Source organism: Onychostruthus taczanowskii, unplaced genomic scaffold (genome assembly GCF_017590055.1).
Source record: "Onychostruthus taczanowskii isolate IOZ18803 unplaced genomic scaffold, ASM1759005v1 scaffold68, whole genome shotgun sequence".
Lineage (NCBI taxonomy): Eukaryota > Metazoa > Chordata > Aves > Passeriformes > Passeridae > Onychostruthus > Onychostruthus taczanowskii.
In genome coordinates, this window is record NW_024504566.1 from 4156759 (window position 1) to 4174051 (window position 17293).

A 17293-nucleotide genomic window follows, 5' to 3' on the forward strand; every position below is an offset into this window, starting at 1 on the left:
AGAAAATATTGAATAGATTAATGTGAAGTGGTTGTGTATATTTCTTGCAATTGATATGTTCCATAAAAAAAACCCCAAAAACCAAAACCAAAAACAGCAAAAACCCAAACTAAATAACTTCTGCAATTACATAATGGTAATAATTATTTGTTGAATTGTAAAATTCTTCTTTCAATATGCTCCATTTCCAGAAAATACTGGCATTTCTAGAATATTTTTTTGCATAACTTATCAATATGTCCTTTCAGGTAACAAAGTAAACTAAAAATATGACTATTTAGATGTTTCTGGAGTTAGGTATTTGTTTCATATAATCAATTGGTTCACAATTAAGGATATGCATCAGTGAAGACAAGCACATAATGAAGATAAAGAATGGCTTTGAAGGCTTCCCAATCCTAATATGAAATAATTAATTAAATTAACCCAAATATAGGAAGCTCTGGCAGTTATTAAAAGGCTTGTAAAGCTGAGCAGACTTCTGTATACTGATGGGCTCAAGGGGCCTGCAGTTTTGTATGACATATTACAGATGCTTTCAGATTTTTTACAGAAGTTTTGGATATACAATTCAGCAGATCAGCTGCTATCAATCAAATATATTGATGCATGTTTGAAGAAAATATTTTTCCTACAACTTCCAGCCACAAGGAGGCTTTGTGAAGAAAAGCTACCCCACTGGTGGAATTAATAGATTTTTAGCAAAATATAACTGGGGAGACTATGAGAGAATATGTAATTAAGCTTTACTGAAACTGTGAATCCAAAGGACTCCTTATGTATTGAGCTGTGTACACCGATGAGACATAATGGGAACTAATTATTTTTGAAAGAAAGATGGAAGAAAAAATAAGAGTCTATGGACAGAGATTGCTCTAGAAGCTGTGGTGCTTGACACAATATTTGAGAAAGGATCTGGAATGAAACTGGGGAAGTAGAACTAGTAATTTCTCACTGGATTGTCTAAGGAGCAGCAAATGATATAAGGTCATGATGTGAAGTGGTGAGATGGAACAATACAACGTGATCTGACCTGGCCAGTGTTTATGCTGGTTTGTAAACTACTGTTTTAAATTACTTTGAAAAATTCATTATTTTGATGATCTCTTAGTTACCTAGGCATGCTGTTTCAATCCTTACTTCTTGCTACAAATTTGGTTTTTTTTCTTATTTTCTTGTCTGTTGTACACTGATGTAATTTCAGCCCATTGTGTTTAATCCTGTCTACTGTAGACATGAAGAACTGTTTATTGCCTTCCTCTTTCCAGTTCCTTTGTGTTTATTTGAAGACTTCAAGAGTTTAAGTCTTCACTTCAATCATCTTGTTTTATTTGTACAAAATCAACTGACTATATTTTTCCTGTAAACCTTTATATTTTTCCTGTATTTATAGACTGCTGATTGTACTTGCTGCTCTTCTCTGGTCTTCTGGATCCTCTGCAGTTTGTCAAATTTTTCCAGAATATTAGCATCCTAAATAGGACAGAATATTTTACCTAAGAATAGTACTTGCTAGTGCTGAATACAATAGAAAAATTGCTTAATGCGTTATAGAATTATTGAATAATTTGGCTGTTGGAAGGGACATGAAAGATGAACTACTTTCCAGAGTTTACATGAGAATGGCACCTTCACTCTAACAAGCATGACAGAATGTCTAACAAGAATGTTACAGCGTAGTATATTCTGGAGAGGTTTCTTCACTTCTTTCTTTGATTGTCACTATCTTCCTTGACGTTTCACATGGTTTACCCCTTTATTTTGGATGTCTGTCACTTCTGTAGGCAATTAGATCCCAGGACCTTGCTTTTCCCCAGTGCGTCTCAAAATATCCCTGTTAAGAGATCAAACATACTTCTTTTTGAAATCAACATTGCAGTGCTGACTCATATTCTGTTCATAGACCTCTTTGCCACAAATACCTTTTCCCTATTGCAGAGAGGAAAAATATCTCTATTCAAATGAAAGATGGCAATTCTAATCTCTGATGGTAGGCACCCACTCCTTTATAAATGGAATTTCACATTTGTGCAATAACATAATGAAGAAGAGATACAGATATCAAAGTAAGTATGATACTTTCAGAAAGTATGATCTGAAAGAAACAAAGACATAAACATATTTCTTACAATGTAAATTGTGTGTTTCCAGACATTATCAGGAGCACAAGTTAAATCATTCTGTTATCCTATTTGCCGAGTGTTTTTAGAGCAAGTCTTGCCAGTGGCGGTCAGTATTCAAATAATGAGAAGTTTGTCTTAGCTGACATATTAGAGACAATGATATTCTGATCATAAAAGATGAGATCCATTGTGACTTGCTCTAGCCATGTACACTTGTTATTATGGCTCCTGTCATAGTCCAACAGGTAGAAAACACTATCTTCAGGGCTTAGTTCACTGCCGTGTAAGATTGTTAAGTAAAACTTAATGAATAATTTCAAAGATATTTCTCTTTTTCTTCACTGACTGAAGAGGGGATTTACATCTCTAGCATAAACCATGTGTCGCTTCAAATACTTGAGGTCAGTTGATGCAAATCCCCATGTGGTTTAGAAATAGTTGTTTACAAAACATGCATGAAGCCGGAGCAACTATAGTGTAAACATTTGTATTGTGATGAAGTTTACATTAATTTTTTGTAAGAGAGATCATACATTTATATGAATATAGTAATGTTAAATGAAAAGAGACTCTCTAAGTATTTTTGTTTACTGATACCATTGAAGTGTAAACTTCCAAAGAATATGCATTTTTGTATGTGCATGTTTGAGGTTAATTTCAGTATCATCTCTACATATTTGGAAATATTCTGACCATGACTGTTTTGAGTATTTGTTCACAAAATTCTCTGCAACTAAAGAATATTATTATATCCAGTTTTAGACTTGCATTAGCTGATACTATTTTTTTCAGAAATTCACTGTGGTAAACAGGAAATTTTGATGGATTTGAAATAAACTCTTCTTCAGATATGCTTCTAACAATTGAAACAGCAATCGGGTTCGTAGAAGAAAATTTCAGATAGGCTAATTCTGCAACCAGTGCATGTTCATTATAGAGAACTTCTTACACATAACGAGGAAGGAAAGAAATAGGAGAACTTGGACTCAAGGGAACTTATGAGGAGGTGATAGTTGTTTACTATTGCTCCTCCCATGATATCTTTTATCTTCTTCAGCTGCTTTGCTTGCCAGTAAGGAGTGATAATGAAGGCTGTTTTAAGTGCTTACTGCGTACCTTGAAAAGTGAGGATAAAAGATTGCAGGTAGAACCAGTACATTAGTCCCTCTGTAAGTGCATTCTGCTCATTATCTTATGAGCATAATGAAATGGAAACCAGAGAAAATTAAATAAGTCATAGCTAAACATTTACTAGAGCCAAGATGTGAATCAGTATGTTTTAGAGTTCTATTTCTGGCCAACACACCAAATCCTTCCAGTGGTTCTGTTTAAAATGTCACCTGGGTTATAATTTTAACTAGATTTGTGCTGCCTCATAAGCAGGACATGAAACAAATTGTGCATGTCAAATTAGTACAAAAAAATATGGGTTTCTTTTGTTTAAAAAAGAGACTGAAAATATAATGTGCCTTATTGCCATAGGAAAATAAGGAATTTTCTACCTGCTGACTTCCTTTCATAGTAATCTGTATTTCAATGTTTGTAACACATTGGGTAATTTCTAAACTTCTTTCTGCTATCTAGTTGAGATATAGCCTGCTCTACCACTTGAAACACCTCGGAATCTCTCAGGCAGAATCAGTGACTACATTTTTGCTCACCATTTTATTTCATTTTGCAGAGTTCATCCTGGATAAATATAGAAGTAAAACAAGTTGGAAAGGTATGTTGAAGTTGCATATGAGACAGATGTGGGAATTTGTTGCAGTAATTTCTCCACTGTTTAATGATAAGCAGTTACACACATCACTTCCCAAACTATATATCTTGTTCTGGCCATTCAGTATTGTATACAAGTCACCCCCCACCCCAGACATTAATTCTGTCCAAAATCGAAATATTACCTGATCCAAGAAGCAATGTACTTCTAATTTATCTGTATTGATTCAAGTCACAGGTCATAGATACATCCACTATTGCTTGTAGTTTTATTTGGGGTTTTTGTTTACTTAGCATTTTAGGGATGGCTGGGAATTGGGAAGACTTTGCCTTGTCCTTGAAGCCTTGAGTTTTGAATTACTTTTGAGACATGTAAATGGTTCAGCAATTTTCCTGCTTGAGATAGGAGGCTCAATCTGGAGCCAACGTGTCAGAAAAACCACGAGGTATTGCTTTCTGATTAGTAATTTAGGTTAATTATTTAGTCAGCAGTGTAAGGAATGAAAATGTGCATTGTGATTAAACTCTATTTCAATAGAATATTTCAGATATGTTTTTTAAAAGGCCAGGGGAGCATGTCAACAACAACAAAAAAAAGAGAATAGAATATGTTCTATAATGTTTAATTCTGTATTGAGACCTTTGCATCACTTGGATTCAGACAATGACTGAAGCATTATAATATGCATTTAAATGACAATCTTTAGATACCCTTTGCTATGTGAAATTAGCTTTGCCTCTTTCATATACACTGCATGTGAAGAAGGGCCAGAATTGAGATATGAAATTCTGGCAGGATAGTTAGGGCATGAATTTAAATTGGTCAGTACTGCCATAAGCCTTTAATTCCTGGGAATTCAGCCTCAGATTTTTTTAAAGTCTTCCTTTCAAAAATGGAAGAAGGATGGGTAAAGAGTGAGTGAAGTAGTACATATTTTCTTTTTCAACAGTGGCTCCTGCCCTGGGGCTCACCTTTACCCTGCCAGAGGAAATTTGTCACCCAGAACTACACCAAGACTGTGCTGATATAGGGTGTGCTCTTTTCTTCAGCAAACTTTAGCAATGGAATTTTAGGCACTGAGTCAACTGAGATGCCTGCTGGGCTTTGAGAACCTCAAAAATGTTTAAATATTGTATTTAAAATTTTTGAGGTGCCTGGTCTTTTCTCTTCTTACTTGAAATTTTTCCCTCTATAAGTACAGAAGGAAACATTAATTTGCATACTTAAAAATTGCTGTTAGTTTAAAAACAATTACCTCTTTTTATATTGTTCCATTTTGATGCTCTTAGAAGTAATTATTGTATTACCTTTAATCTGTAGATTTTAGAACCTTAGTACTTGAACTAATTTTTCAGATCTGAATACTTATAATGAACATCTACCATTACAAATGCTATGTTGGAATCAAGCCCCATGTCATCTCTTCTGAGAACTGGTTATGTGTCAAAAAATAAAGCTTGAAAAACTTAATAGATTTGTGTCAGACTGTCAGGTTATACAAATCAGCCTATTATCACTGAAATGAATGAAGCTGCACTGATTCATACAAGCTGTAGATTAGGTTTATTGCTTCCAGGTATATCAAGGATATTGTGAATGTATCTACAAATGCTCACTTCCTCTTTTCCAAGTTGCTGATGCACTAGGTAGTGCTGTTTGAACTATATTCCTGAATATGAATTTCCTTTTTAATTTGCTGAATGTTCTCTTTAAATTACATTTAGAGTCAGAAAGTCACAGGTAAAATATTGTAAGTTACACACACTGTTGAGATCCCCACAAGCTAGGAAAGGTTAGTGCTGCCACTGATTAGAGCAAAAGAGATCCTTTTGTCCTCTTGGTTCAAGATAACTAAGTTCTGCCTCGAGAACCTTTCATAATCTGATAGTTTCTTGAAAATGATAGTTTATTCATTTGCTTTCTCTTGCTTTATCCATAAGTTACCAGAAAGAGGTGATCATGTTAAATATTATGAAAAAAATTGACTATTACTAACACTTAAAGAACTTGTCTTATAGTTTCTTCAAAATTTGTTTTTACTTTGTTTCCCTATTAGAAATAAGAATGTTTTCCTAATAAATATAACACAGTAGGGAAGAAAAAAATATTATAAAATACGTTCAGATTTCTAACATAAGAGATTTTGTTTTGCATATAGCTTGGTTTAGATACAGTTGTGTTGATATAGCAACAGGAAGTGACTGAGAAATGAGAAATTTCAACATTTTCTGTCTTTAGGGGTATTGGAACATATTTGAAAATATCTACTCCTTTCACTTGGTGTATATGCAGATGATGAAGAAAACACATTTAGGACTGATCTATTTTCTTCCTTTTATTCTTGTTGAAAATTGCATAGATTTTCTATTTAAATATTTAATTTCCTGAGAAAAACTAATTTTTTAATCCACATACTTAGAAAAGCAATGTAGAGCTTTGTTTGAAACTACCCATTATCTCTTAATGTGGTAATGCCAAATATAATTAATCAAATTCATTAAAATTGTTCTTTAATTTGTAGACCGCCTAAAAAAACCCAAGCCACATTCAAATTGTATGGTCCCTGATAGAAATTTAAAAGACCCCTGTACTCTAGCTAGTAGCCTTCAATAATGTATAAAATATGGTTAGAAAATCTTAGGGAAATCAGCCTTTTTTAAATGGCAACTTTAAAATATTGCTTCTGGAAGAATGTTTCTTTTGGAAAAACAAAATTTTTTAATTTACTCAGTAAGTATATTGTGACTAAGTACTAAATGTTGCTGGAGTTCATTATTCAACATTCCTCTAATGGTTAAAAGCAGAATTTCAGATAAATATTTTTATGTTCTGCAAAATATTTGGAACATCAGCATTATTGTTACCACAACCTTGGAAAGATCCTGGTATTGTAATCTCTGTCAAGAAACTTTTTTGACATATGCAAAACAGCTGCTCATTATTTACAGAGAAGAAAAGGGCTGTGTGAGATACTATGCTGAGTGTAATTTGAAGAGAATGAGTAGGGAATTGTTGGAGAAGGATGGAGACTTAGCTGTCCTTTTCAGCTGTGAGTCTCTGTTGTGGCTCAGGATGATGTGATGCTTCCAGAAGTGATAGTATATAAAATATGTCTTTTCTGTGCTAACTTTGGTTAAACATAGGCTTAAGCAGGCTTAAACATAATTAGAAAATTACCTTGCAGCTATTCTATATATTTGTAATAGGAAAACCCAAACAACTTGAAAATCATGTGGCAGAGATCTCTTACATGAACAGACAGTTTAGTAAGCTTGGTTTTTAATTGATTCTGTCCTTGTAAACTATCAAATGAAAATTATTAATGTATAAAAAGCAGTGCTTGCTTGTGTAATAAAATAAATATAGTATGAGTTTAATATCCCTATGCAAAACTACAAACATTATTAACAAGCTCATCTCAGTAGTTTTTTACCATACTTGCTTACTAAGAGCTTGGCTTGCTGACTTAATGAAAGCAAGTACGGAAACCAGTAACAGATCACATTTCTAAAAAGCAGTTCTCCTAACTGAATCATTATAAGAATTGCTTATATACCTCTATACTGTGTAATTTATGTACATATGCAAATTATAGCTAATAATTGCATAACTCTCAGTATAATTCCTGTCCTTTTTAAATGCTGGTTAACATAATTTTTATACTGCTGTACCCATAAAGTTTCAGCACATCTAAAATTAAATTTTCAGATGCATAAAAGGACACTGCTTGAATTTTTTATAGTGTAAACTGCTGTTAAAACATTATTATGCTTAGTTTGAAAACATTCCAAATCTAATGTTTAACTTACCACAAAAGTAATTGCTTTTGTTACTGCAGTGAGCAGCATGCATGCTTTTCCTTAAATTAAACTAGTAGATAATTATCTTAATTTTATGTGCAGCATAGAATAATTTTTCTGCTGTAGACAAAAGAACATTGTAATCAGGTTTCTTGAAGCTCTACATGGTTTGTTTTATTTATCTCTGTTACCATGAGCACTTAAAAGTCTTTATATTAAGAAAAATACTTTAATGCACTCATTGCATTGTAATTGTGATTTTTTTAAGAATAAAAGCTTTACAGATTTTATAAGGAGATGATAATATCCTAGAATTATTGCAATAATTGGAAAAGATGCCTCCTTTTGACCATGTGAGCCTCTTAAAATCTGTAATAGCAGGAGAGGTCTCAAAGAACAGCTGTAAATTGTTATGGGTTCAACCTGTTTACTTACCTGCATCATTTTAAAGCAAAAAATAGTGGACACCTGTGGAGCAGGGGTGGAGGAAGGAGAAAGGATGTTATTCAGAGAAGACACAGTAGAGTCATTAATTCCTTTCAGGCCCAGAGACAGATGAATATGGAGCTTTTTGTTATGGATGAGTGAGAATTATAAAGCATTTGAATCCTAATGTTCTCTGTTGTGTTGCTTAGCATCCTTTGAAGTTTATGTTTTAACTCTCAGAATCATCTGGGTTTATGAGTTTCCCTCAGAGTTAGAACTGAGAGCTTTAGAGGACTCGGGGAAGACTTGATGGATTTCTCTAGAGTGGTGTGTTTATTTAGTTAAGGATCTGAGATTGCTGAGCAGGGCATTGTGAGAGAATGATACACATGATGTTCGTGGTGTCTGAGGGCTTTCTGTATGTTATAGCTTTCTAGGGGTGTTTCAAGAAGCATCTGCTTTATAATGATGTGTATGATACTTGGCATGCTTTTCATGTATAGTAGTTTATATGCTTTCTGTTTTATGTTGGGCAGAGTGGCTAATAATAGGATACTGCTGTAGGTGTATTTGAAATGCATTTTGATGTACAAGTAGTGATTATGAAATTTTATCATAGTAATTGGAGGGAGTCCAGAAGATAAGAATGTTATCTATGTATTTTACATGAATAGTAAAATTGTGCTGCATTTAGTCTTTCATTTGTAACTTGCCATGCTGTGGATCAGTCAGTATTGGCAGATAACGTAGCTGTGAATGAGAATACAGTCAATTTGTGTTTAGGCAGGAAATCTGAGTATTAGACTTGTTCTTACTGAGAGCAGACAGTGATTTGAGTTTTGAATTGGCCAAGGTGATGGTGGCTGTGGAAGAAATCTATTGCGTTTCCCAGAAAATTAAACTCCTGAACAATTGGAGGCTAGGTGGTTTTTCTAAATTCCACTGATTCTGCAGAGATAATATTCTCTAGCCTATGTGTACATGTGGTAGGATTTTCTTCTTTTTGTTTTCTTTAATTTACTTGATCTGTGAGTGACAGAACAGGTTGTACGTTATTTTTAGGAGGTGGTGAGGATGGGGTTTGCTGTCATTGAAAATATTTTGAAGCAGGATGCAGAGTCTTTGTTAAGGCCTGGTACCAGCTGGGGTTAATTGATTGTTACTGCAGCTTGTGGTATAATAGCACATATTTCTTTTGGCTTCCAGAGAAGAATGAATGATGAAGTCATGAGCAAAACCAGCCATCAGTACAACTTTTCTCCCACTGAAAAAAAAAATCTATGAAGTCCTTGGCTGTGGTGATTAAATCAGCAGAGAAAATATAAGCTTAGAAGAAGAGGGATCAAATATGAAGATGGACTTGTGTATCTGAAAGATTAGTTGCTCATCTCGTAACATTATAAGATTCCAGCTGAGAGGGAAAGAAAGTGTGAGACTGAGCAAACTAAGTAATTAATGAGATTGATTTTATTTTCTTTTCTCATCCCTTTCCTTTCTGTGAAGAAGGATAACTTTTGAATTACATTTCAGAAAATTATAGAGGGAACTTGTACAAGCTGCAATACTTTAAATGAAAAGTATGTACAGATTACTAAGAGGAAAATTGGCTGGTGACTACAGAATGGGGACTATAAGTGTTCTTGAGAAAGAGCTGACATTAAACATACTTCTACTTTTTCGTGAAATAACTGCACTTTGTAAAATCTGTGCTTAGGTATCCCCAGTAGGTCAATTTTGGAGACATAAGACAGCTAGCTGTGGCAGCAAGTCTTCAGATGCCACTTTCCAGAGGTAAAGCATCTTAGAGTCACAGCAGTCAATACTCATCATGATTGCTCCTCTGTAATGACTTCCGATATCTGCGCTCTTAACTCTGTCTGCTATTGACTATCAGCAGTTAGAGAGTGCAGAGCTAATGAACTGCTAGCCAGTGCTGTGAAAGCAGTCAAATGTTCAGACAATGCTTGGGGAAGTTTTAGCAGATATTTATGTCTGAGTTATCTTTTTAGCTGTGTTTTGACTGAGGCAGGGATGCATGGGTTTATTTCTTTTTCAGTAGAAAGCAATTTTTCAGCATATACAGAATCATGCAATTCTTATGTAATTTCAGAGGTGGCAGATTTACAAGAACCATGATGAGTGGGTCTTTACATGGATTTCTGCAGTGACAAATGGAATTTTTCTGTGAGGGACAGCAGTACCATCACTATTCCTCTGAGCATTTGAAGAGTCGAATCATTCCTCTTTTCTGGCCTATAAAATCTGTTGTTCCATTTGTGGATAGGAGGAAAGACAGGTTCACTTGATGTAGTAAAAAGGAAATGTTTCTCTCAAAGACCTGAATTTAGGAAGATGTGTCCGATATGTAGGTTTGAGTGCTGTTGAGGAATGTGTGTCTCCTGACAATTGCTTACTATGTTTTGCAAAACTTAGGGTAGAAAAATTGTAGTTACAGACATGAACAGAAGGTTTCAATCTCAGAACAACTGGAGGATATGATTCTAACATTACAGTTACTCAGGGGAAAAGATCAAAGTTATGTATTACATTCCTTTAATGCCAAGGTTAAGGCAAAACAGAGCCTCCTGCAGTAGTTCTTACATTTTATAACTGACACCTTAATGCAGGTCTATGGGCATGTAATGGTTGTTTAATTTATATTTTTATTTACTATTAGGAAAAATACCGCAATTTTTAACATTTCAGCATGAAACAGCTTCCTAAAGAGCAAGTAGTTGGAGATGTTTTAGGAAGCAAAAAACAGATGATACCTTAACTATAAAATGTATCTCTTGAAAAAGAATAAAAAGAAAAAAAGATTCCTTTAGTAGATCAGTGCAAAGAAACCTATGGAGATGCTATCTCCATGTAAGTGATTTAAGTAAATGAAGTGTAGCCATTCCATCTAAGAGACACATATTTCTGTACATGCTTCTTTGGGTCATATCTTTACTTGCTTCTTTGCTAGTCAGATGAACTAATTTCAGGGCTCTGATTTACAAAATCATACCAATTCACAAAGTATAATTACCCTGTAATGAGTTATAAGTAAAATAACAGAGACAACAAAATCTCTTGCAAGATGATACTGAAATCCTAATTGTGCATGAGCATGTTCACTGCAATGTGACATTGAATCAGTGACCTTGGAGCAGACAGGTGTTCTGGTAGTCAGCAGAGCTGCAGGGGATGCTGACAGGAGGATCTGACAAGTGTGAAAGATTCGTTACTGGTTGGGAATATATTCTTCATTGTGTCGTGTTCAAACAAATCTGATACCAAATTGTCTCTTTGCCTGCCCCCAAATCCTAATTTCAAAGCGCTTTTCTTCATTCAAATGCTCAATGATACATGAAAACTCATTTTGTTTATGGATCCATGTCTGTATGTGAAAAAGACTGAAATGTGTAGGGGTAAAACTCCACCATAGGCACTCCTAGATAAAAACCTCGTATTTATGCCATAGTGAAAAACACTTAAGCTGTAGTAATGAAACAATCCTGTTTCTTAACAAAATTGCATTTTGCAAAATAATGAGCCTCATAATGCATTCAACGAGCAAATAGGGTCATATCAAAACATTTAGAATCAGACTGGGGGAAAATCCCACTTTACAATGCTATCAATAATTGAAAAGAAAACCTTTTTATCATATAAATATTTTTAAATCTTCATATTTTTGTCCTTTTAAAATTAGAGCTTCATAACTGAGTCGATGTTTTGTTCTGTCTTTTCTATTTCCTCTTTTCTTCAGAAAGCTTGTTAACATGTTATTTTCAGTATTTTCTTGAGAAACATTTTGATTGTATCATCTTATTTGGATACCTGTTTTACATCTAGAGGATTACAACTAGAGGATTTTAAGGCCAAGATTATGCAAAGCATTTGCTATATTTGCATCCAGGTATTAGTTAAAGTGTTGAATGGTAAGGAATTTTGTTATTTCTTATTTTGCTGCTATTTTCTAAAACTTGGTATTGAAGCTTTAACCTTCAAGCTGGCCTATGTATTGATAAATCTTCTTGTTCAGATTTGCATGTGATTTATTCTGTGCCTTTTTTCTTCAACTTGAGTTCTATGCGTCATGAAGCCCTTATATTAACAAGAAGATGATTTCTTGCATTTATTTGAACAAAATAATTATGAGCAGTATTTACTTCACTGAGAACTGCAAAAACTTTCTTTATTCCCTCTTCCAGTAATTTGTTTTCATTGCTGTCCATAAATGTGTTAAAAAGAAATATCTAAGTGCCTTCTCTTTTTTTTTTTTTTTTTTTTTTTTTGGCACTGTAGGTTATAGGTCTTTTCACAGGCAAAATGCCTGGTATATGTTATATAAATTAAACTCCAAGCCATTCTTGTACATTACTTCTCTGCAAGTATTATTTGATGCACAAAATACTTTTAAAGCAAAATTCAATAAATCTGGACTTCTCCATGGACTGGCAGTCGAAAACCTCATAAATTTAGATTACACAGTCATGTCAGTGAATTCAAATTAATGAAATGGATTCCCACACAGGCACTACAGTAATTTACATATTAATTTCTGCTAATTTTTTTATGGCTGTAACAGACTTGTACTAGTCACATTCTATAAAATACAACAGATTGTGAAACAACAAACAGTGAACGGTTGGGCATGATTTATCTGTTGTTCCACTGGATCTTCATTTTCCCAGGAAAATGCTCTGTCTACATTATTAATGTCTGACAATTTTCTTGTATTCATGCCCTGAAGCAGAATATGTCTGTTAATTTTGTGTAACGGCTGCTTTCCTAACAAATAGTATTTGTTTTTCGTATTATGACAATACTAATAAATAGGAAATAAAGCTAGCTTTGTGGAGTTGGGCACTAAATGTGGAACACAGTTCTGTGTGTACATGTGTTTATTTTAGGTTACAGAGATGTTAATATGTTCTTCAATGGATTTTGTCTATTTTCATTCTATACCATCATCCCTACTTTGATGCTGAATTTTTTCTTCTTCTCTTTTTTTTGATTGTGTCCTATACATGTGGGCAAAGTACATGCTGTTGCAGAAAGTCCTAGCAAGGTGCTTCTCTCTAGAAAACTGCCTGTGCCAGAGCAGTTGGACTGACCTTCTTCAGAACTCAGGTTTCTTATCACAAGGTTTTCTTGTATTCATTCTCTTAGCTGCCCTCTGATTAAGTGGCAGTGTAGAGCAGGATACATTGTAGGTGAAGGGAATACTGTTTTTGGAAGTTCTAGCACTACACCAGCTATCTGGTAGGTAGAGTCACATACAAGGTCTCTAGATTGAAAAACTAACACGTCATTAATTTAATTGGTATCTAAACATCACGTAACTTTGAAATCAATCTTTCATTCCTTATATTATTAGCATTACATAACTAGTGAAATTATAATGAAATATATTCCTAGATTCTAGAAAATAAATGCCCTGCTTGTGTAAAGTTGTGAGCTTTTGTGGGAGAAACAATGCATGAGATGTCTAAAGTTGACAGGGTAAGTAGGGATAGTGAGAATGTGTTTTGAATTGATATTTTCAAGGAAGAGCTTACAATGCCTGTATCTCTATACCTGAATACAAAATATCATGCTCTTTTTCTTTCTTTTCTTCCTTTTAATTTTGGCAATAAATATCTCCCTGTGGAATCTCAGAAGACTTAAGTTTTCTTTTTACTACATATAATTTGCATTATTCTGTGCCTTATTTTATCACTGACTTTGACTTTAGAACTTCAAAAAAGAAATATTAGATAATTTTCTTAACTAGATCAAAATGAAAGCAAATGAAAAGCTAAACTTTTTGCAAGTTTTTGTGCAAGGGAGTGTGTTAAACAGACTTAGGTGTGACTATATAATAATGCCGTAATAATGATACAAACCAAAGTGTCATCCTGAAGTTACAAAATGTAATGCTTCAGGACATCTTTTATGGAAAAAGGATATCTAGCTATGGTCTACTCCAGCCACTACCTTTGATAATTATTTACAGGTATTACCTATTCCTGGCTATGCAGACTCATGGTCTCGGCTTCAGGTAGGTGTTTGAGGTGCCAGTCCATACTTATTTGAGTGGGATGGTTGTTAGCTGATTGTTGTGCTTTTCACTAGCTCCAATTGCTTACAGGTCTAAGCATTTTTAGCAGTTTCCAAGCTAAATAAAACCTTGGTGCCACACCTGTTAAGACTTATATTAGATAAATTTTAGGCGATAAAACATTTCCAAGTTAGACTTCTTTTTCTTTCTGCACAGATACAATAAAACAAGATGGCTTTCCCCACATTTTTCTGGCTACTTTGAGTTAATGATAATGAATTTTTGTCCCAGTTTCATATCTCAGTCTCTGCCTAGCTGTGTGTTTTTCCCTTGGACCTGACCCATGGCAGGTAATGTACATCACTGAGCGCTGCTGCATCATCTTCAGTACAACTGTTATGGATTGAGTGAGAGCTTTAGACACGCCCTGCCTGAGGCTCAGATTTTGGACAGCAGCTCTACGCAGGTGCCGTGTACCTAAGTCGCTCTGGCTTGCAGGTTCTCAAGAATGGCAGATCAGGTCTATTATAAAAAGAGTCTATTGAATAGACAGGAACCTAACAAACAAAAAACCTTCAACAGAGCTACTTACTACACAGGATAAAACAAAAGAACTACTACTAGATTGCATAAAACAGTGCATGACATAAAGGCACCTATATTATAACTAGCAAAGAAATAGTATAGATTAGGAGTCAGTGTAATTTATCACCAAATTTATGATGGGGTTTGCAAAGCCATTTCACTCAACCCTCAGTTACTTGGAAGAGTAACAACAAGATGCCAACAAAAATTGGCATCCCAGCTTTGGGGGAAAGACCCCACACATTTCCAGGGAATGTGCAAAAGGCTTCTGCTTTATGAAAGTTTGTAGTAGCTTTTATAGTTTGTGAAGTGTCTGTCAGTCAGAAATTCCAGCTTATCTTCCTACAACCTCCCTTTCGAGGCAAAGTGTTTGTTGTCAGCTGGGAATGTCACCTCAGTGGTGCCAACATAACTCACTGCCAGGCAAGCTGTCCTGATGGAGTTATTTCACCAATTAGCAAATTCACGTGAGGGGGAAGATGCCCTGAGCTATTGCACCAGCTATTAGGCAGAACAGATAAGTCCTCCTGTGACAGGGGGGAATGTCCTGCTACATTAACATGTGGTCATACAACTCTGATCCTGATGGCTACATTTCTTTGGTTTTGGAAATGAAGGAGGAGAAGCTCTTTATATATTCCCATGTATTTTTACCAGAGTGGAAAGTTTCTGGAGTATCTTCTGAATATTTAGAATGATTCACTGCTAGGAACAGTGGCAAAGGGAACACAAAGTGGAATCCTGTGACAATACACCTACAAATGCCTTTCCTTCAGCATGCTTGTTTTCAGGGTGTGCTAGATTTGCAGTGTGGTGACAACTGTAGCATCCTAATATGGCTGTGATCTTATAATAGTATTTTAATTATTGCAGCCTTTGTAAAAACAGATTATTTAAGAAATGTACAGAGCTATTTGAAATGGTCTTTAAATGGGCATAATGACTAGGGAAAATAAGATACAATTTGGAATATGTACTTCTGTATTTTCCTTTGTACTACACATAGCTTGGATTTTATTTTTTTTTTTTTGTTTCCAAGTATGCTTTCTTACTTTGTCATTTCAATATTTTTTTCATGTACATACACAACTGACCTTTTCCCAAAGTGACATTAACTAAGAATATAGGAATGATAATGCTGGCTCACAGGAAGATCTGCTTAGCTCAGCGACCCCTTCTCATAAGTATTATCTAGTCTTTGTGCTTGTTGTGCTCTTTCCATTATTACAGACAGATAATAGCTTCTTGTGTAAAAGTTACATTATATGGTGAGACAAACTATACTAAAATATGTATTTACGGCTGTAAAATTATTTATATATACTGGTTGATTCTATTTCAGCCACTTGGAAGTTTCCCTCCTTTTTTCACATGATATCAGTATACAAGAAGCTATGCAAACAGATAAATAAAGTGAGCAAGATTACTTGTCCACAGAAGTCTATCTGAATTAATCAAACTTGATAGAACCCTGTGCATATAGAAGTTTCAAGTGTTTGGGGAAAAATGTAAGGGCAAATTTAAGTAAAACAGACTAGATGGAAATAAATAAGTCACAAATGCTTTTGCTAATAAACAGAACAAGTTTTGAAGGACAGATTTTTTTCCTACTGCATCAAAAGTGGATTGTAAGGCAAAGATTTCAATAATGAAAGGTCAGTTCAAGCCCAGATCATTTTGGTTCAGTGAATGTGTTGTGCATTTCTCCATGCATGTCCTATGAGATGTACCATTACTCTTGCAGCAAAGAGAAAATGCCTCGGGTGGTATGCAATGATACATGTTAGCAATATCATAGTAGCAAATCAAATAATATTAATTGATAACATTTTACAGACTTCTGGGAAAGTGGTATCATTTTGCTAAGTGCTAAGTAACCTGTTGTTTCTAAGACATTTCTTAGTAATATAGTTTGAATTACTATGAAATGGTAAAACCTACTTGATTACCTTGTCAGTAGTTAAATAACAATTCTGTGTTTAGTGATAGATTTTCTTAAAAATCAGGTTTTCAGTTTGTACATGGAGTAAAACAAGAAGCCACATCATTTATGAGATAATACTAAAAAATGTTTTGAAAGAATTGTTTTAGTTGTCTCAAAGAGCAATTTTCATAATGCCCATTCTTATGTTCATTCAGCCGATGTTGTTGAATAACAAAAGTGGGTAAGAAATTGGACCTTAGGGATCTGTAACGTTGGTCTTCCCTTCCCTGGATGTTGTAATCCAGAAACAGGTTTTTTTTTTTATGGTATGTTGAGAATTCTTTGAACCTTAATACCAGTGAAGTGTGTGGATAGTTGTTTTGACTATCAAAGTTATGCTGGTGATCCTAATATGAGATATTATAGATTCTCAGAAAAAATTAAAGGATTTTTAACTACTGGAGGTATTCCTGCAGCTGTGCAAATGATTCACAACGTATATTTGTACAAAGATTGTATTAGATTTACAGAATTGTCAGTAAATAAAGAATTTTATGCAAATGTATTTTTAAAAAAAAATGAATACATCCTTTAAATGAATGCTTTCTAGTGTAATGTTTTGCTAGCTATTCTAATGTTTGCTATTTGCTACTTACAAGTTTTACCTAGTAGCTTTTTCTTTGG

General features: G+C 34.4%; 1 protein-coding gene across 8 annotated transcripts in view; it reads left to right on the forward strand.

Moving 5' to 3' along the window:
• The window catches only part of IMMP2L (inner mitochondrial membrane peptidase subunit 2), a 407522-nt gene that overhangs the window by 68955 nt on the left and 321274 nt on the right, over window positions 1-17293 (forward strand). For 2 of the 8 annotated variants that reach the window (XM_041421055.1, XM_041421057.1), the window contains one exon: window positions 3805-3846. The exons of the other annotated variants lie outside the window; for them this stretch is intronic. In XM_041421055.1, the coding sequence (XP_041276989.1) occupies window positions 3805-3846 (42 nt within the window). Of the gene's footprint in view, window positions 1-3804; window positions 3847-17293 lie in introns of those variants that run through there. 8 annotated transcript variants of the gene reach the window in all.